The 21608-nt window shown below is 38.4% G+C and overlaps 2 protein-coding genes across 7 annotated transcripts; one reads left to right on the top strand and one right to left on the bottom strand.

Moving 5' to 3' along the window:
* Nucleotides 1–124: 124 nt before the first annotated feature.
* Nucleotides 125–4271, bottom strand: LOC114939087 (C-mannosyltransferase dpy-19). Of its 3 annotated transcripts, XM_029313322.2 has the most exons (9): nucleotides 4090–4271; nucleotides 3874–3986; nucleotides 3211–3348; nucleotides 3065–3133; nucleotides 2634–2993; nucleotides 1752–2571; nucleotides 1520–1682; nucleotides 1280–1408; nucleotides 125–1213 (listed from the first exon to the last, which is right to left on the bottom strand). In XM_029313322.2, exons 1-9 carry the CDS (start codon nucleotides 4178–4180, stop codon nucleotides 994–996), a joined length of 2103 nt encoding a protein of 700 aa, XP_029169155.1. In that variant the 5' UTR covers nucleotides 4181–4271; the 3' UTR covers nucleotides 125–993. The 3 variants fall into 3 exon arrangements, with proteins under 3 accessions (XP_029169155.1, XP_029169156.1, XP_029169157.1); XM_029313323.2 differs by lacking the exon at nucleotides 4090–4271 and having other exon boundaries at nucleotides 3866–3924; XM_029313324.2 differs by lacking the exons at nucleotides 3211–3348; nucleotides 3874–3986; nucleotides 4090–4271 and having other exon boundaries at nucleotides 2634–2989; nucleotides 3065–3127.
* Nucleotides 4272–5026: 755 nt separating this feature from the next.
* LOC114938903 (brefeldin A-inhibited guanine nucleotide-exchange protein 3) lies at nucleotides 5027–20040 on the top strand. Of its 4 annotated transcripts, none has more exons than XM_029313035.2 (22): nucleotides 5027–5150; nucleotides 5540–5673; nucleotides 6150–6284; nucleotides 6455–6620; nucleotides 6909–7038; nucleotides 7112–7396; nucleotides 7496–7729; nucleotides 7842–8069; nucleotides 8246–8622; nucleotides 8748–8932; nucleotides 9016–9178; nucleotides 9308–9616; nucleotides 9697–9919; nucleotides 9992–10165; nucleotides 10336–10744; nucleotides 10824–11036; nucleotides 11100–11982; nucleotides 12067–12199; nucleotides 13241–13469; nucleotides 16359–16588; nucleotides 16825–18391; nucleotides 18624–20040. In XM_029313035.2, the coding sequence occupies exons 1-22, from the start codon at nucleotides 5066–5068 to the stop codon at nucleotides 18765–18767; spliced, it is 6636 nt and encodes a 2211-aa protein (XP_029168868.1). In that variant the 5' UTR covers nucleotides 5027–5065; the 3' UTR covers nucleotides 18768–20040. The 4 variants fall into 4 exon arrangements, with proteins under 4 accessions (XP_029168868.1, XP_029168869.1, XP_029168870.1 ...); XM_029313036.2 differs by having other exon boundaries at nucleotides 8760–8932; XM_029313037.2 differs by having other exon boundaries at nucleotides 7127–7396.
* Nucleotides 20041–21608: the final 1568 nt, after the last annotated feature.

Raw genomic sequence — 21608 nt, forward strand, 5'->3', positions numbered from 1 at the left:
TCGTTCGAGATCTTCGGATTATTCACGCGCGAAAGAAGCGAGTCTAAAAAAATGCAAATTACCATGTCGAGATTTTTCAGCGCAATGAAAGCTTCGAGTTATGCGAATAGAAATAAACATGCTCTTTATTTTGTATGTATAATCTTTCTTTTTAGCATATTTATTTTTTAATCTTTTTATTAAAATTATTATAACATTTATATGTGGTCGTAATATGATTGAATAATGTGCGATTTTAACGAGCATAATCGACATCGAAGAAAGCGGATAATTATTGTCCAATGTGCGTGGTTAATGGAAATAGTCATTAATAGAAAAACTTATTTAACTTACACGAAGGAATTTGTATATAGCGGTTAATACGAATATAAATATAGTAGTTGATGTTGGCACAAATATATCTTGTGTTTATGATAGCAGGATGAATGAACACAATGCTTGATTAAATATAATACTTGTACATTCGAAATTAAAAATAGCGCGCGCAGGTGTCGATGTAAATGCGCGATAATATTAAGTATAAGAAAATTATCACAAGTGCATACATCGCATTGAGTTAATAGTTCATTAATAACTGCATCTCGTTTTCATTATTGTAAAATTAAGCAAATAATAACATTTGCGAACATTTATGTATGTGTATATTCTGCGATGTATGCAAGCTGTCTTAGAGACATATGCTAAAAAATCAATAGCTGTTTTTGCTTTTAATCAAATTCCTATTCCACAAGACTAAGAACACATTATACGCCTTTCAAATATTTCAATACCTCTTTACGCGTAAGCCTTGATAGGCTTTCAAAAGTTTGCAAATATTAACATTTAATTTTTAATATACCCGCACGAATCTCTTCGTATTAAAAATATATATATATTTTTTTATATAGATAATATTTTTTTGTGTTTTAAGAAAAATAGGCTTTTATAGTCACATGAGGCATCCCATATTCATCAAGAGCTCTTTGCTTATTAGGAAACGTAGAAATAGAAAATCTAGAATTGGTAATGCAATGGTACGGAAGTCTTTGGTTTAAATTCCACGTAATACGAATAATCCAATTGCAGCACGACGTAGTTACTGTTAACAAATGCTCTCCTGAATGGATATGGGTTTCCTTTGAAAAGATGCGGACACAAAGGCGGCTTATTCGCGGTTTTTGCCGTTTCATTATCGGCCACGTCCCATAAATCGATCATTTGACATCCTCGTGGTCTGAAACAAATAGATTCAACATTGTGCAACTATGATTGTAGTTACGTATTTCTTTCATATACTTACAAGTTTGCAAATCCAAGGCACAGCGGTTCCTCTAATACAACGTAACTAACTTTCATGTTTCTTAAAGAAGCATATACAGAAGTGGCATCTTTCCGACTGAAAATCTCGTAAACCTTCATAGTTCTATCCCTATAAATACACATGCCACATATATAATGTATATATAAATAAATAATTTTAAATAATATAATTTCACGCAAAATTACATGTGATGATTTTAATTTTTAATTCAGGTCTCACCTCATCTCTTTGCTCTCGTAGTAAGGATTATTAACAATCGGTCTCTTAGTAGACAGCATTAGATTCGCCATCAATGACATCTTACCCGCAAATGCGGCATTCTTTGGTGTATTACTCTTTATCCATTCAAATAGCTCTTCTTGTTCAATATTGCTGTATTCGCCTGCGTAATGAAAAAAAAATACAATTGTGATATCTTGCAGAAAATCAATAAATTTATAATTTAATTTACCTATAAATCCGCGTTCCTCTTGAAATCTGTCAACACCGTGATACGACATACCACCCAAGATAAGAATAAAAATGGCAAGTCGCATGAGTTCGCCTTTCAAACCGACTTTTTCGAGATATCGTTTGCTACACGCCGCACCAGCTATTATACAAAGATGCGGCGTCATGAATAACTTCAGTCTCATAATAAAAATAGTCATGATGATAAAAGCGCCGATTTGCAGACCGTTATACGCCACATCAGCCTCTATGCAAAGTGGATAATCGTTCGTCTTGAAACTCCTGTACCAGTAATACAGTGCGAGCATTCCAACGAGTATTGCTGTTGGTAGCAATAAAGTCCTAATAATTGCTTCGTAAGTTCTATATTGCAGAAAGTCGAATTCTGGCGAGCATGTATAGAGCATAGTATGAAAGTCTCTGAAGTTTGTTAATTTAGATTTTAATATATTGAACACATGAGCGTCATCTTGAGAATATAAAATGTAAGATTTTATCCACTTGGTAAAAATGATCGTTATAGCAATTTCGAGAATAATTTCACGTTTGATATTCTGAAATCGGAATATCTTCATTATAAAACTGGCCACGTTGCTGCCGATTATGATACACGTGTAGAGCGAACAAATTATAAGAGTGCCATTTGTTATTTTAGTCGCTGCCGCGATAGCTAAGGCATGAGCCGTACACAAATTTTTGTAAAAATCGTACGGGACGATCCTCAGCCATTTCAGTATAAGAATTGCTATAATTTGCGTAGTAAAAACAAAATGTGAAAACTGCCAGGTACATAAGCTGCAAATTGTTGAACCAAATATATCCTGCAAAGATAGAATAATTTGACTGTAGCAAAAAAATTATGTAATAATTTTTTTATACGTACCATGAATAATCCTTGTCTAGATCTATTCTTTAGTAAGATTGGTTCTTTATCCGAGTCGTGTTTTGTGTATTTTCTGATAGCCATTGTAACACTGTACATTTGAAAGAGTAACATAGGATACGCGAAGGTTTCTCGCAATGGCGGCGTCCATTGAACGCGGGTGCATTCGTTATGGTTAACGAAGAAGAATAGAATCGTTACGAATCCACCGTAAATAGAATTGCTTAAATACGTCGCGTAGTAAAAAAGTATTGCTGCCGTGAAAATTGTGGAAAACCAAACTATCTCTAAATAGAAGTACACAGGTACGCCCAGGCCTTCACAGCTAGTTACGGGCATCAACCCATCTCCTCTTTCTATCTAAATATAATTGAGACTTGATTATTCCATAAATTTGATCCACTTTGTAAAGATATTTTGAAAAGTCTTACCTGCCAACATTGTTCCTGGGATATAACACCAAGACTTTTTGCAATATGATACAGGAAGCCTGCTACAATCTATAAAATAAATAACAAGAGTTGTGAGAACTATCTTATATTTAAATTTTGGCTTAAATTAAAAAATTTATAATTACTTCGGGTAAAAGACTATATTTTCTGCTGGCATCAATAACATTGCCATACTCTGATAGATTGTCACGACTGAGCTTATCCATCCCGTCGAAAAAGTCTTTCGACTCGGCGATGGTCTTGTAATAAGAGTAATACATTCCCTGAAAAAATGCAAATTATTTAAAATATTTAAAATATTTAAACTCATCAGTATGATACTTTTTACAAACGTATAACTATGTAAAAGCAGTTTAAAAATACACAAGTTTTAAAAATACAATTATTCATGTTATTTGAATGGTGTATAAAAATAAGTTTTTAGCTCTGAATATATAATTTTCTATTTATTGAGAGAAAATTTCTTTCTCTCGTACACATATTTTTTTCTAAATAATATATGTATATGAAACTTATTGTTAGATTTCCTCTCACTACATGATAATTTTAAAAATTCACGTTTTTATTTGCATGATTAAATTGGAGTATTTTATACTCTACATATTTTTTTGCTCTTTTTTATTGACATTGCCTGCGTAATAATTTATTTTCTCGTGCAATTTAGGCAATTTAACATAAAATTTGACAAAAGACAAAAGTGTTTGATAGATACAAAATTTCTGCTCATTGTCAGTCACAATTTTATTGAATTTTTCTATGACTGCATAAAATATCACCTACTGTCATACCATCTCGGTCCTGAAGGACATTTCTCGCTCGATCTCCGAAAGATGAGAGAAGTGTCGGTCATTTTCAAAGAGCGTGGATACATGCCACCGATGCAAATAACCGAAACCAAGACCTGTTGTTGGAGCAAAGGTTGTTTCACCATTAAACGATGCTTCCGCTCACGGATCACGTCGGCTGCTCGATCTCTTTATGCACGATAAAGCGAGTGTTATTACCCAAAAGATTTACAGCCCAATGATAAAAAGCGGTGCTCTCGTATGCCGGTTTTTCGGCCGTTCTACGCTTCCTGTCATTTTTCGTGGCCATCTTTAGAGCTCTTCTTTATAACTGCATCGTGTCACACTTTCTACACTTAAAATGAAATAGCTATGCGAAGTAAGCCATTGGAGAGAAAAAGAGGAAAAATATGGAAGGTGTAGCTGATGTAGGACCTTTAACACATAGCACGTGTAGAACACAACAGATCACGTGATCGTTACCACATGACAACTTCCGACAAGCGCGAAATTTCAAATGTTCCGCAAGAATACATACTCTTTTTCATAGATGCATAAAATTTTATTACACACGTAATTCTCTTATATTAATATTATTCTTATCCCTTTCTAAAAAATGTTAACTATTTGTGAATTCAATTTCTATTATGTACATAATTTTAATTCATCGAATTTCTATTATGTACATTATTTTAATTTACCGAATTTCTATTATGTACATACATACATGGAATATTAAATTGAATTATTTATATATTCGCGTTATATTCTTAGCATTTGAGCGACTGTCATCGCGATGGTTAACAGTTTGACAGTTATTCAATATAAAATTAAGTAAAATTAAACAAAATCACTAAACAAGATCAGACAATGGCGCGCGCTTTCATTGGTCTAGTATACACATAAAAATTACCATGTATAAATGCTCCAATTTACAAATTAAGTCTATTGTGAAACACGCTAATCTCCAGAAATATGATTGACGTTTTATATTTTTCTTCTCGGAGAGATGTTTAATTAGATCTTCCATTACAATTATTATTCCTTGTTTATGCGATGATCTAAATAAAAGCTCCAGTTTCTCGAAAGAAGGGCGACACGGTTTTACGCTCCTGGAATTGCGCACGTATAACGAAGCATGCATCGGCACTCCCGTTATCGATCAGTCTCGTGGTAGCGGTGGTAGCCCGCTGTCATGGAGGATCTTCTGTTGCAGATCGTCAGGGAGTCGAACAATGCGAGGCTACAAAATTTACGAAAATCGGCGCAGGAAGCGCACGGTAAGAGTCCTTTTCTTTTTTTGCGTGACACTTTTATCCAATTTCTTATCAAAGATTTTTCCCGCGAGGGACGTAGCTATCTTGCTGCAAGTTTCTTCGATGAAACGTCAAAACGTCAAAAGCAAGTCGCATCCCCTTTGCGACAAATTTAATCGTAGCTATAAATTATACAAATGTATATATTTCATTTAATTTGATTGAATCTAAAAATTTTCGCTGTATGAAATTATTTTTTAAGTTGACGTCATGTTTTTTTGGTAACGTAAAATCATAGTATGACTGTATGACATACGTTAACGAGATTAGTCAGATGTTAGTCACCGAGAAAATAAATGTTTTTTAAATATTTTTTTAACTTATGATAAAAGATTAATTTTTCTTCTCTGCAGATTTTCTGGAGAAGCAACAAGGCTTATTACGAGATCCTCCTCACGAATTGCGCGCAAAATGCTTACATACGTTTCAGCTAGCATTGGAGAGCAACAGGAGCAAGTTCATTGCCTTCGGTCTTGCGGGATTACACGTAAGCGATAATTTTCTTGTAAATAGTAATTTTTTACGTGTGAAGAGATATTTTTTTCAATTATAAAAAAACACTACGAATGTAAAATATCACGCGCTTGAAGGCTTATCGTTAAACTATTCTTCTTCCTACGTATGTTGGTGGTCAGCATCGGTCGTATAACCGCATGGGGAGAAACGTATGTTCCGGAACTGCATGCGATAAAATGAGAGATAGGGACGAACAGCTGCGACAGTTTAAAGCGAAATGTCGCGTCGCTGCGACAGGATTTTTATTATAATTAACTTTCGAACAAGTTATTTTTATAATTTTTATAAACTGTAACAAAGAATGAAATATTTTGGACAAGATAGATAAACTATTACAATTAATTAATATTCGATTGAATCTGATGATAATTGTACTTTATATATTAATAATTTTTTTGTTAATAATTTATTGAACTAATATAATAATCAAACTGATAAAATTTGTAGAAAATGTTGAGGGATGACAGGTTTCAATCGCCCTACGAACCAGAAGATGATTCGTTGTGGTTGCCTGCACAAATGTTGCACGCCATGAGCTCCATCGTTTCGCAGTCCGATGACACGCAAACAGATATGCTGAAAGTGAGTTCCGTAATAAAAAAATATTTCAGAACGACTATTTTAAAAAATCAAATGACAAATATAATCAAAATATTAATAAAAATTTGAAAAAATAAAATATCTTCCGCTTTACAATGCCTGTTTTAAAATTATCATTCAAGAGCGGAATATCTTACGGCCTTCTTTTTTAGGTTTTACTGCAAGTTGCTTGTTCCCCTTATTGGACCATGAACGGACGTCTGATTATTGCTATATTGACTACTTGCTGCGAAGCTTTTGAAAATGGGAATCAAGCTGTACGTACAGCAGCACAGGCGGCGACCAGTCAAACATTGCGATCGTTTTGTCTTTTTTTAGGTAATATATAATAAAAAAATTCAAGCTAAGAAGAAAATAAGAAATACAATATTGCGGACGATGTATATCCGCTTTGCGCAGTGAATGAAAGTAGATAGCTCGCAAAGCATTCATAGAGATGTTTGGTCGATAAATTACAAGATCGCGTGTCGGTGGAAAATGCGAGTCAAAGAATGCCATCGGTGAGGCGTCTCAGCTATATCGTTGGCATTAGCGAATGTGCATCGCCAGCGTAATATTCCAATATATATTATGCTAAAAATAAAAATTGTTTTTTTATTCGTATAGATGAAGAGTGTCAGGAAATGGACGAAAATGCCAAGCGGAACAAAAATGTCCGTGAACGGGGCGTCTCCTGCTTCAACGAGGCTCTTCCGATTTTGCAGTACATCTGCAGCAAGCTGGATGAGGCTCAGAAGTAAGAACGCGTATCTTAGGAAAACTAGTAACGTATAAGAATCGTGACTTAATATATTACAAGTAATATTTAGGAAATCCTGTTCTAGTAACGGCAGGAACGGTAACACTGTGGTCTTCCTACTGGAGTGTCTGCACACGCTCATATCGTCGTTACCGCAAAAGATTCACACCAACGCGCATTTCACGACCTTCCTGTGGCAGAAGTTCTGTCCCGCCTTGATAGCCTTCCTGGGCACGCCTCGAGTGGATAAGACATTCACCTCCCGGGAGGGGAAAGAGAACGAGATTGGCAGAGGTTCCGGATACTTGGCCACGTCGTTGAGCTTCGACAGCCATCAGGCTAAGACTGTTTATAGGTAAAAGTCTTAACAGAATTATAACAGCCTCTGAAAATAATTTTTAATATGAGTTTGAGAGAATTATAAATTTTATTGTATAATGTTTTTTTTCTTCAGCATCGGTACTGAATTGGTAAGATTAGTAGGATGCGTTGGCCCGCTGCGACCAGTCTTGGAATCGGTGTTTCACCGAATGCTGCTATATCCACCACCGCAGCAACGTCTAGAACCTTTGAAAGCGTTGAAGGAATTGTTGCGTAGTCCTAGTCGCATGGTGGATTTCGCTGGACCATTGTTGGTGGAGGAAGACCGATCGAGTCACATACAAAGTGATATGGCACTGATGAGGCTGTAAGTGTTGCATATAACGCGTTCACGTTAAATAAAATTTCGTCTAATTTGAATAGCCAAATAGATTGTAGATTTTTTTATATACTGTATACATTAATATTATATTTTTCAGGGCTATGGACTCTATCGAGGAATCAACGACGGGTGGTTTGGCTATATTGCATGCGAGTGTCTCCTGCGTTGTCGCCATGTTGTCGGCGCTTCAAGAACTTTGCGAGGGCAAGGCTATTAATCACAATTATACATGCACGATCAATAGTTTGTACGAAGATTTGGAATCCTGCGATTATCGCGGACCTTTGACCTACCAAAGCATGGCACGGTTGCCAAAAACTTATAGGTGAGCGTCAGCAATATCTTGAGCATTCATGTTAATTAATTATATCGCAGTCATTTTAGAAGTTAAAGAAACAAGTCGATTTCAATTTTAATGCAAATATAAAATATTGAAAATTTGATCTTCTTTTAAATAATTATTTTGTAAGAAATAGGATTTTATCTTAATTCCTTTCTTAGGGAACAATTGGAATTAATGAAGAAAGGTATGGCTTCGGATTCCGATTCGTCTGGGCATGGACCATCGGAGGATGGCGATTCAACAGACACCGAAGGTCCGCAAAACGAGTCGGACGAGGTACAGGAAGACAATAGTCTCGACGACAACGATTGCGCGACGGAGAACGAGTGCGAGAGGTTGAGATTGAAAAAATTACCCAAATGTCTTCACGTGGGTCGACAGGTAGCCGACGAATGCAACGTGGATGTTGAAAGGCACAATGCTAGACGATTCGTAAAAACACTCAGAACAGATCTTATACCGATGGTACTTACATTGAGAAGTAACATCGAGGTGGATGAGGCGTTACAGAATTTTGCTTCCGAATATTGTCAAGGTAAATTGTTATTATAAAGATATTAAAAAACAATGTTTAAAAATTATTGATAATGTGACAATAATATGATATTTTAGAATATAAAAAGAGAAATTAAGTTTTTTATATTTTACGTATTTTAATAGGAGTGTTTGTAGTTCAGCAGAAACTGCAAGAACAAAATAATACCAGTACAGATTCATGCGCGTTAATCACAATCATGAACGCTGATGGAATTTATTTGGCGACATATGCGGCGTTGCTTCTCAATCTGAAATTAATTCGAATAAATTATTATCACGAGGAAGGTCGACAAGTACCAGTCAGCGAGGTATATTTAATAATTTAATTTCTATCAAACTCTTATCGCGTTATATATTTATACATCTTATATTTTCAAATTTTACTTTTAAGGAACAATTTGTGGAAGAGGTGCATGGATCAGGTGTGCTGGTTTATCTCTCAGCCACATGGCTTTCCGAATTGTATCAACAAGTGCTCGCGTGCAATTTACTCGAGAAATGTGGTTATAACCGCAATTCTACAGAAAATAATGCGTTAGTCAATGTTCTTACGGGTACGTTAAATACTAAATTATATGTATAAATATTTTAGTAAAATAAATATATAAAAAAAATATTTTTTTTTTATAATATCTAAATTATTAATTTAAATTAAATTGAAATTTTATCTTTACGATTCACAGACGTGGACGGCATACCTGGTAGTCATCGAGGTGGACAATTGCTCTCCGATTACATAAGACTGGAACGGGCCCAACTTTCTCGGAGCGAACCGACTCCGGAAGCGGAAGCTGGCGCGAAACTGTCCCGGAGAGTGCTGACTTGTTGTTGGGGCAGCATGATGATGGTTCTTACGACGGGACTGAATCCTCCCAAGGAAGAAACCAATAAAAGCATTTTGAACAGAGATGGTGGCAGACGAGGAGTCAGAGACACTGTCGTCCTGGCGCTCGAAGGTCTTCATAAGGCTGCCACATTGAGCAATGTACTCGGTACTTATATTACTTTTTTTCATTTCTTTTAAGATCTTTGACCAGAGTTATATAAATTCATTGTTATCTTATTTTTTTAGGTTTACAGAATCGTTGTGGCTCTATTTTTGCTCTTCTCGCGAAAGCCGCTTGCACGGAACAATTGATTTCGAGAATCACTCGCAAGAAGGACGTTCTCCGACTTAAATTACAGAATAGGGCAACCAATATTCACACATCGCACGCGCTCAGCATGGATGTGCTTCTGGGACGAGGTCTTGAACTTGGCAGCCACGGTAGCGATTGTTGGCCGCACGTTTTCACGTAAGTGAAACGCTCGAAGATTTAATAATACGCTTTCATGTTAATTTAAAAAAATCATATATGTTTCAAAAGATGTTGTCTGTACGTGAGCAAGCTGGAACATGACTTCTTTGGAAGGAATCAAAACCCATCGCTGCCTAAAGCTCATCAGAAGAAAGAGAAAAAAGATACTACGAATGGCGATACTAAGAATAATCAGGACAAGCTTCGACTGAATTTCAATATCATCGATGATGAGGAATCTTGGTACGAATTTATCTCTCTATTTTATCAAATTTAATCGTTCGTTATTTATTTTCTAAAAATTGTTTCAAATAGTTTATCTTCAATAAAAGCGATTTGGAGCGTAAATATTTTATATTTCAGAATTTTTATATTCTATATTTTTAAATGTCTCAAAAATGATTTTCTTGCAGTGTGGACGTTTATAGTTTTCTTTCGAGTCCTTATACGCAAAATCCCACTTCGGATACGATCCCGGAAATTATTCAAGATTCGAACGCCGATAGTCAGTTCAACGGCATTTTACCGGCAGACTACGCCGCCAAGATTATCTGCGTACTGTCGCAACAAGTCGACAGACTCTTCGAAGATGCGGCGCTTAAGCTGAATCTAAGAGCGCTCTGTTCGTTTCTCACGGCTCTGTGTAAAGCTAGCAAGGCGCAACTCTTCAAGACTACCGACGGATGCAAAGATAATAAGAGATTTTGGTGGAGGCGAAATAAACCGAGGGAGAACGAGATGAACGTGTTGCTCCTGGCTCGTCTAGGTGAAGTTATGCTGAAGTGTGTGAAAAGCGGCAGGCCCTTGATTCATATAATGGGGGTAAGAATCTACTTTCTTTCATATAATGTTGAAAAATAATGTAATTTTTATACAACGTAAAACTTCTTCAATTTTTTAGGTATGGAGTATTCTAGGGCCACACTTCATGGAAGCAGCTTGCCACGAGGACCGCGGCATCTCGAAGAAGGCCGTTCAATGCATTCACGACTCCATGGCGGGTCTGTTGAACGAGCAAATAGAACTTCCGCATTTTCACTTCAACGAGGCGCTTTTCAAGCCTTTTGAAAATCTCTTATGTCTCGAGCTTTGCGACAGCGACGTGCAGGATCAAGTGCGTAGCTGCGTATGATCGCTTAAAGCAATTTAGCTTACAAACTGCAATTTTTTTCCTCAGATCGTTAGCTGCATTTGCGAGTTCGTCGAAACGAATCGCACGGAGATTCGCTCGGGCTGGCGCCCGCTTTTCGGCGCCCTCCGAGTGGCGTCGGTCGGTAATTCGGATTCCGTCGAGTCGGCCCCCTTATTGGAAGTCTTCAGAGTCTTCCTCTCGACGGACAACACGTTGGTCTTCGCTAACGCCGCGCTGGACTGTATCCTGTGCCTGCTGAAACACGTGCGAGGTATCGGCGATAACGAGACCCAATCCGAGGAGAGCGAGAACATCGACGCTGCAGAATCGAGGAGGATGAGACTCTGCGTGGAGAGTCTCAAGTATCTGTTGAGCTGCAGCGACATTCTATCGTCGATGTATCGGATGCCGGCTTGTCCGATCTTCCATTCCGCTCAGAGGATCCAAGTGTCAACGTTGCCGCAATACGTGGACCCAATTATCCCGAATCTCGAGCTGACCAGATTTGACAAGCACATCGAGTCGATGCAAGAGGTCATCCCGGAAAGATCGTACGATGTGCTGACCCCGCTGATCGACAAGAACGCTCATTCCACGACCACGCTGCAGAACATGGATAAGCCCAGTGGTATTCTTCGCGTCTGGTACATCCTTATCGAGGGTCTAGCGAGCGCGACCATGATCTGTCCGAAACGTTATCAACCGCATACTTTGGAGACTCTGTTCCACCTCTTGCGCGACATCTTGAACGTACCTGGACCAGCGTTCGCACTTTACTGCGTTAATCATCTGCTGCTGCCTATGGTGCAAAATTGGCTGAGGAAAACATCCAAGATCTTCCGTGGTTGGGATAATTTTGCACCCAACTTTAAACAGTGCTGCGGTCTCACGACCGATCTCGTGGTTGATTACTTGACGCATCTGCAAGGTAAGTATCAGAATAAACGAACAAAAAAATGCGATAGATATTAACGGGATATTAATATATTCGTTTTTGCAATCGATCCTTCAGGTCCAGAAGTCGCCAGGAACGATGCCTATCTGCCAGCCACAACGTTGATGTTGAAACAACTTTTATTAGTAATGGCGGAATGCGTGGTACAGTCCACGGAGAGCATAGCTCGTCTCGGTTGCGCTTGCATCAGGTAAGTCAAAAGCTACGGACATTTCCAGCTCGCGACATAAAAGTTGTTCCGAGCCCAAGTAATTTGCTTGTCCGCTCGTTAGCTCTTTATTGCGATTCTCGCGACCTTCGGTAATATTTACGCGGTTTAACGCGCGATAGTCGTCTCTATATATGCATGGAAAATCGATGGCATTAATGACAAAACAAGATTGCAGTAAAAAAAAAGAGAGAACCGGAATGCGACATAATGGGTACCAAACGTGGTGGTACTTTAACGGCTGATTGAAACGACACGTTGTCGCCGATGATTTCGTAATTAGAAAACTCGATTAGGAAACCTGCGATCATAAAGCGACAGAAGATGGAAACATTTTTCTTATATAATTTTATACCGCGAATAACTCTATCGTCTTCGCTGATATCTCGCCGAATTTCCGATTTCAGTGATGAATTAGTCAAGTTTGATGGAATGTATAGCGCGGCGGACGGTTAAGTTAGGTATATCGTTGTTACGGAGAGTGTTTGTAAGATGATAACGAAGCTTGACAGGCTGTCCGATGGGATAAAGTAGCCACCGACACTTGACACCCTCGAGAGGGTGCCATGCCAACGACTGCACACGCTCTCTTTCCCTTGTTCGTTCTATCCATCCATCTGGAGAGTCATCGACGTATTTTCTCCGTATTAATGTACATCCAATCGAGTCGAGCTTGTAACACGATCCCGCGAATCAGTGTCGATCGCGATAGGTATCACATGTACACGTGTTGCATCGTACGTCGATACTTCAAAAATAGGTTCGTGAATGCGCGAGCCGAAAGGTATTCCGATCTGAAATCCTAGAGTCATCCGATGTATGGTATGTAGGTAAACAACCCATTTCCACGACGTGATTGGATGATTTTTGCTTGATTGACGTGACAAAAAGAGCTATCAGCTTTGCTTACAGCTGATATACCGCATATTTATATACATATTAAAATTGTTTTCTATATTTTAAATACATGATTATTTTTCTTTTACATTATTTGATTTAAAAATCACGAATGATATTTGACAGGCACGTCCTAGTGAGCAGCGGGCCACACCTCACCTCGGAACAATGGGAGGTTTGCGGTGTCGCGTGTTACCGCGCCTGCTCAAACTCGTTGCAGGAGTTGCACCAGCTGACCATGGCTTTCTCGCCCAGATCGGAATCCTTTTACGGGGACGTCGCTCAAGTGAAGGTCGCGGCGCGTCGAGACGCGACACCGGAAGAAACGGAACGTCTGCGACGGCTCGCCGCCCAGGTAAGTAATCCGAGTAATTTAGTTTCAAGAGATGTACGTATTCGGAGAAGAATCGACACGATTCTCTTTTCCCAATTGTTGTTCGATGTGCTTTATCGATGTGCTCCTCGTAGAGAAATCTCGATAGACGGTACGTTTCAAACGCGTAGATTCTGCGCCTCTCTCCGATTAAAGAAAGCTCTTTTTTGTCATTCGTTCTATCATTCACACGTCACAATATCAAGATAATTATTTCTGATGCGTATCTCATGCTAAACGCTAAAAAAATGCGTCTATCTAATTTTCAATCCAAGAGATAACATTTTGATTTAAAAGAGGAATAATCAAAACCGGACGGCCGGACGTTTAACGTTAAGTGTGAGATGCGAAAAATATCTCGTATGTTTTTCTTTCATTTTAAATTCACAGTCATCATGTGAACTTTATTTTATTACTACGACTGCTATATCCGTTCGATAGATGACTTTTCTTCGCATAGACATCTCCTTGTCATTTGATAGACTTCTAAGCGCGTTGTTCATAGCAAGTACTCGAGTGTCCGATGTGTGTACGTGCGAAATAATTGAGAGAGAGAGAGAGAGAAAAAAAAATGTGCGTATATGTGTGTGAATGAGAGAGAGAAAGTTAAAGAAAGAAAGAAAGAAAGAAAGAAAGAAAGAAAGACAGGGACACACGTGGTGCCCTCCTGACCTGACTTGCTCTCAGGTGAGCCAGCTGCGTGAAGTATTGACTGCCATCAAGAGGCAGAGCGCGGCGTCACTGCCGACGACGCCTTTCCAGGATACGATGACCATTGAGACGACAATGATCGACCAGCACACTACCTCCTACCCCGTCGGTTGTAGGCAGCACACGACACCCCTCGATTACACTAACACTACGACGAACACAGGCCCCCAATGGCTCTAGCCGTCCACGGTAACTCACGTCATGGATTTTAAGAACAATCAAACAAGAAAAAAAAAAGAATTTTACGCATCGTGAGATATTCACCATTTTCTGGCAGAAAAGCGAATATCGTGTGTGGATAGACTGTCCCCGATGTATCCACGTCGAGTGACTTACAGAATCGTGCAGGCGTGCCGTCAGGCATATCGTCGTCGACAGGCTAGGCTTCAAAAATGCTTGCATCATGATTGCGATTTCATGCCGCCCTCAACCTAAAGAATATTTTTGCATATCGAGCAATATACATATATCTTGTATGTATACAGGATATTTTTAAATTAGCGGATGTTCTTTTAATAATAGATTTACTGGCCAATTTGGAGACGATTTTCTTAATGAAAATATCGAGGTATCAATAGCTTTGTAAAGTTCAAAGATTAACAAAAATTATATTCTTCAATTAATATTTTAGCTAGAGTTTATTTTTATAAAATTTTAATTTGAAGCTTAATTATAATAAATATATATAAATTATTAAAAATTTGCAAAAAATCGTTATTTTCTTCGATATTTTTACAAAATTGCAAAAATTGAGTCCAAATTGGTCAAGGAATTTATTACTATTAAGAAAAACATCTGGAAGTTTCAAGATACTCTGCACACACACATACATACACACAAACACACACACACACATAAAAAAATACATATACATATATATATATACACAGAACGCACGTATCTTCATACGGCGCAAGCATCATGATCGATCGATTGCTTTCGATGTATTCCAAAGCTTGTTCAATGTGGCTAATATCGGCGACGTGACAGATTTTCAAAATGTTTATGTATTTTTGTACCGCCAAATAATTGTGTTCAACAAATATAGAGCTTCTATCATCCGCTGATTGACTGTTCACTTGCCACCCTCCACCTTGAACGATAAGGTCGTGATAATGGAATACGCCTGTCGACGAGGAAACGCCGTTCGATTCGTGTATCACCGTATTTTTTCCTTTTTTTAAACATTGCACACGCTGGTAGAAGGCACGGGTTAGGCAAAGACGCTTTGACGAGATTCTTTTCAAAAATTTTTACATAAATTGTACATAGAACTCCAATTAAAAAAAAAATAATTTCATGGATAATAATAATTTTATAAAATTAAAAATAATTTTACAGTCGTGTCATATTATCTTTTTTCTCCGATAAATCATCTATTGTTTAAGAAACTTTTTTATTCATTTTATATTTTATTTCTTAAAATTCATTAACTCTGAGAATGATTGTTGAATAATTTCCGCTCTTAAATCAATTGAAAAAAGTCTGAAACGTTTAAATAAAAAAAACTTATGCCATAAATTTTGATATCTCTTTTATATTTCGTTTTATTTTGTCGAATTCATATATAGAGAAGGACCTCGTCGCGCTGATTAAAATATCATTTAAATTTTACTTGGCACGGTTTTGCGGATCACCATTAAAATCCATGGCTTGGGTCCATGGCTAGAAATTCACTGTCACGATAACGTGTACGTAACGATATATGACACCGTATTTATAGAAGCTGCAGCTTTCGTAGTGTGCACACATTATCTCGCGACTTGAAAAAGTTATGGAGTCGCGTTAGACTAAGTGCATACTGTTATTACTATTGTAATTAAGATTATCTTCACAATCAGTTATACAACGAATCGTTGCAAACGATATAAATCTAAGTCACATATAAGACGATGTATTTTTACAATTAATTACTCGAGACATTTTTGTGCTTAGCAAGCTTTCAGTGTATTATTAGAAGAACTGATAACGACAGATATAATCTTACTTGCAATCAGAATATTATCAAGATTCAACAATTGCTTCTAAAAAAAATAGCTGCAAAATATAGAAAATTTTTATCAAGTTGACGCGAATTTTGAGAGAAACTACATCATATCATACATTTGAAATGCTGCTTGAAACAGGTTTGAACTTCATAATTCACGATTGTGTCTCCAGGTGTTCCTTCTGGAGGAACAGACACGCGTCGAGGATGCCTCGCGGTCGCCTGACGAAAGATCGTACGTGTTCCTTTTGTATCCCCCTGCCGTAGGCACCACTCTCAATCCCGATCTCTACATCATTAGAGTTCAATTACGCGCGTTAGTGGTCGGACTTTTGGTACATCAGATGCTGCTTCACTGCATCGCGAGTGTCCTCTTACAGGGGGCCGGCACTTCAATTTCAAGGTTCGTATACATCACTATTTTTTTACATACATCTCGATATTTAATAGTAAAAATTATTAGATTACATTTATACAATATATAACATATTATATACTTGTCATGTAAAATTTTTACATTAAAGTTATCGCGATATTTTAATTTATATAATAATTTTAAAATTCAAGTAAAGATATATGTATATGTAAAATATAATGTACACATAATTGCGTAATAATCGCAAAAATAAATTTCCATAGCTTGTCTCACGTGATCCCGCATTCGACGCCGTGCAGCTCGCCTAATCCCAACGTAAAGCGCGGTTACCTGTCACATCTGAATCCGTATCACGTGGAAATTTTTCTTTCCATCCTGGATCTCTCTTACGTCGCTGCACTGAAATTTGACAGTCGGCCCGGTCTGAAGTTTCTGGTGCAGAAGGTGGCAAATCTCGAGCAGCCGGCAAATCTATATCGTCAGGCGGCCGCTGCGTGGACCATCAAGATCATCACTCTCTTCGAGCTGTGCTCGCGCGAGGTAGAGGAGCTAAACGCGACCTTGGAACTGGTCAAGAGCATTTTAGGCACGGGGCTAAACGATCGAGAGTGCGTCTACGATATAAAGCATCGCAAGCTCACCAAGTATCTCCGACAACTTCGTATGATCTTCGACGAGCTCTGCGAGACTTACGTCGAGGTGGTTCTCGACGAGGACGGCAAGTACACCAAGGTCGATAGTTTCGCGGAGAGAAAAATATTTTTGCTAGTGGCGCAGCCCGACGATTATCCCGAAATCACCAGAAAGGAGGTTATCAACGATCGACTTGCTACCAGCACTCCGGCGCCCGTCGGCTCGTTGGAGGAGGAGGACCCTGACGTCCAACCGAACGACCAAGAAGATCAGGACGATCCGGACGATGTCGACGTGTATAATCCAAATTTAGATGACGAAAGTGGCTTGGAAGAGCTTGGAGCTGAATGCGAGAATGATCCGAGACCGTTCAGACTGTCGGACTTGGCCGGGGAATATTCGACTGATTCCGGTCCGCAATCAGAACCGGAAACCGACGACTCGAGACCGATGTCCAGACTCGGCTCGGTCACGGAGAAGGTCGTTTATCTCGATCGCTCTGGTGGCACTTCCAGCGAGGGTTATATCGATGCCAAATACGATGCCGTGACACCGGCACCTCCCAATATGATGTACGATAGCGATAATCTCCGCTGTGATTTAGAAGCGTTCTGGAGAGCAGAGTCAACCGATGCCTCTTCCATGAAAACCATGGCAAACGTGAAGATGCTCGATCGGAATGCGTTCTCCGACGAAATCTTTTTATATCAGAAATCGTATTCGGAAAAACGCGGCACAGATGCGTGTCCGTTATCCAGGCGGAAATCCTTAACATTCATCACTACGGCGGATCTCGAGGACGCGGACAAGTCGATGATTGTGAAATCCGCGAATCTCCGGGCGAGATCGGTGATGGAATTGCGCGAGACGACCCATCCCACCTGGACGACATCCAGCGAGTCTTGCGAGCCGAAAACGGATATCAAAGAGGAGGACAAAAATAATAGCAAATCCTCGCAGATCCTTGACAATATAGACGAACTGCTGCGCGATTACGAACGTAGCAAGCGTGGCTTCAGGACGAATCCCTTTTTGCGGGACGAAGGAGATAAGGAGACAACTGCAGCCGAGAGCCAGCCGATCGTTAATCAGGAAGTGGAATTCCAGAGGAGAAACGTTAATAAAGACAGCGAAGCCCACAGGAAAGCATGGGCGGATACTTTGAGCACTGCGCTGGAATGGGCCTTAGCTTTGCCGGTGAGTTTCTTCACTTTGCATACATTAATATCATTTTATTACTTTGTATCATAAAAGAGATTCTAATATCAGTGTCAAAATTGTAGCTAAACACTCTTCTCCGAATGAATAATTTAATCACTTTGAATAAGAAAATTTATGAGCAATTGTACAAGTCTGTAAATCATTTACATTATTATTTTCACATTCCATTTTATCGTTGTTTTATGCGTCTTGGATACTTGTTTTGCAGGACGAACGATTAGCACCGTTACTTCCGGTTTTCGTAGGCGGCGTGCGAATACTGACCAGGCATGCCGTAGATCAAAATCTGAAGCAGCGTCTCTCGGTTCTCTTTCATCGCATCGCCGTGCTTTATGGATTGACAAATAAATAATAGCGATCGTGTTTTACTCCGCAATCGCAGCCTTAGTTGTAAGACTCTTCAAAAAGTTGAAAAAGGAACGATTTCATAATGCCCGATATAATTTATTCCTTTCATATTTTTTGTTACTGTGATTAAGCTGTTGCTTGCAAACTCCAAGGAAGAGATGAGAAAGAAGGAAGCTGTCGATGATGTATCTTCGATGTGATCAAATTGAGAGAAGCTGATAGGATCGAAGCGAAACTGTTGATTGAATTTGTTAACAAAAAAAAATGTGTGTGCGACGTGTTCCCGTTTTCGTACGCGGATGTCCATTTCCCCATGTCCCCGCGTCGACACGTCGAGACAAGGATTTTATTTACGATCCATTCCGCACGCACATCCCTCGATTCTCATTTTATGCTCTTTGCGCTTAACTGTAGTTTGCGGTTCGGTCGTAGTGCCGGGTGTAGCGCCCGGATTTTTGCTTCCAACACGTAGAGCTTGAGAACGCGGGCGACTCGCGACTCGTTCTCGCGAATGATATTCGCACACTCCTCTGTTCACTTGCCAAAACGATCTCGCGAGGAGTGAATGTATCATTTTTTTTATGCAGCTCCTTTCCCTTGTCAGTATCGATACTCGCGATTATTTATCGTGCATTTCTTTTTTTTATATATATGTATATAAAAGAGTAGAATAAAAGAAATCTCTTGACGAGGCGTCAGCAGCGGATTATAGATTTCCTCTCGCGCGAGATGTGTCAGCGCGACTATATTTTATGTATACAACGTAATTGAGACACATTGTGCTGGCATAAATTTAATTAAGATAATAGTATGATGTATAATAATTTTAACATTACGTTCCGTAAAATTGGGATATTATTTCTTGATTTAATTTATATTTCTCATTTTGTGCAATTGACACGTAGAGATAATATAATTGAACGTTGTGTGATGTATATATATTATATCAAATATTATCCCCGATGTTTCTCTATGTACAGTATATTCCATAAACGTTGTAAATGTTGTTGAGCATCAGATGGTTTAAAAAAATGGAGGGATAAATAATTGATAATAAAACGTGCCTATATGTATCCTCTGTTTTTTTCCCGAGAACGCATCTAGACGTATGGAAAGTATAGAAATGACTGACTGAGAGAAATCGTTATGGATATGCAGCTAAAGCACATCCACGAGGTATATATATATGACAGTTTGCAAATGAAATGTATCTGACGAAAATGTGTACGAATGTTGAATAAATAAATTCTAATAGCTGAGATATATATTATTTTAAATTATCGTTGTGTCTTTGAGACATCTGTTCGTAAAGATATACGATCTAGCTTTCATTTTTCATATCGATAATATCTCGTAAATTTTTCTTTATCGTTAAATATGTTATTAAGACTGAATGTATGATTTGCTCTCTCACAAAAGTAATATTTTGTCTAAAATTTAGCGTGATGTTTAAAAAGATTTTTTCTTCCAATCTGGGTCGCGGGTATCGTGCGATTTATTTCCATCGACCATGCTCGGCTGGTACCAAAGATGTCGACCATTTCCTGCGAGACGAAACGTATTTCAGTTCGTCTTAACGGGCGCAGAAAAGGGCGGGAGACACTCGCGTCTGCGGTCGACTGCGAGTCGAGTCATCCTCGTAAAGAGAGAAGCTTACGAGCGACGGCCGCCTCGGCTTATTCCGTGGTTTTATTCGTTGCGTCCCATTCGCAGGACGCGTCGGGGCTGTAAACATTACAGCGAAAGAGAGACAAAGAGAGGGAGAGAGAGAGAAAAGTGGGAGTAGAGCACTTGGAAGAGATCTCTCTTCCAAGTGCGAAGTCGTTCAAGTAGGAGAAATTTTTCATCCGGCTTTTTTCACAGCAATTCTGATCGTAATTATCAACATGTGCTCTATCCCGTTTAATCTACTCTCGGAAGAAGAGAAGAAAATGCACCAAAAATTTATAATTAATTTATGCACATTCTTCAAACGGTGTTTTGATTTTTCAATGAACAGAGGATGTTTATATAAAATGCAATAAGTCACTGACTATGATTATTTCTAATTAGAATACGGTAAAATATTTCTTCTTGTCTTAAGTCGCTGGTACTCCTTTTTCTTCGAGTACCTTTTCGTAGTAATTTACAGAAACAAACAATGCTACTAGAAAAAAAGAGAGGAAGAGAGAGAAGAAGAGAGTTACTTACCAAGAAATAGACGTTCAGCTTCTTATTATACCTTTGATTCCAGTTACGAAGATTACTTCGTCGTCGTATACACATTGTCAAACGGCAAAATCGCTGAGAAGACGCTTATTAAGTTCTTAGCCACGTAGTAATTTTACTTTAACGTACGCTTAGAAGAGACAATCTTCTATTATTTTCTATTATTTCCTGTGTCGAATATGATGGATAGTACGTCTTCATGGCGTGTTATGTCTCGAGATTTCTATATAATTTAAAATTCCTGTATTCAAACTTTAATAAACTTTAAAAAAATTGATTCATTAAAAGATAAATTGAAAATGGAGAAATAAAAATTCAGAAAATTATGTGCAAATCCTTATTATTCAATCCTTTCACCTATAATTAATATGTAAATAATTTTAGAGGCAATTGAATTATAATTTAAATGAATTTGATTAATAGGCTACTTGATTTTCGTAACTTTTTCCGTAAAATAATAAATCAATTGTAATATAAAGCAGTGGGTTAATTTAGGCGAAACAGGTTTAAGGATTTTGCTGACACGAAGCAGCACAGGGTGAGTCGCTAATAAAGGGACGCAGGAACGACGCGAACCGGCGATGTCGCGACCAGACAGACCGCAACTATCCATCCGTTCGTCATTTCCAGCGTGCTT

The sequence above is a fragment of the Nylanderia fulva genome, unplaced genomic scaffold (assembly GCF_048542155.1).
Source record: "Nylanderia fulva isolate GAGA-0341 unplaced genomic scaffold, ASM4854215v1 Scaffold26, whole genome shotgun sequence".
Lineage (NCBI taxonomy): Eukaryota > Metazoa > Arthropoda > Insecta > Hymenoptera > Formicidae > Nylanderia > Nylanderia fulva.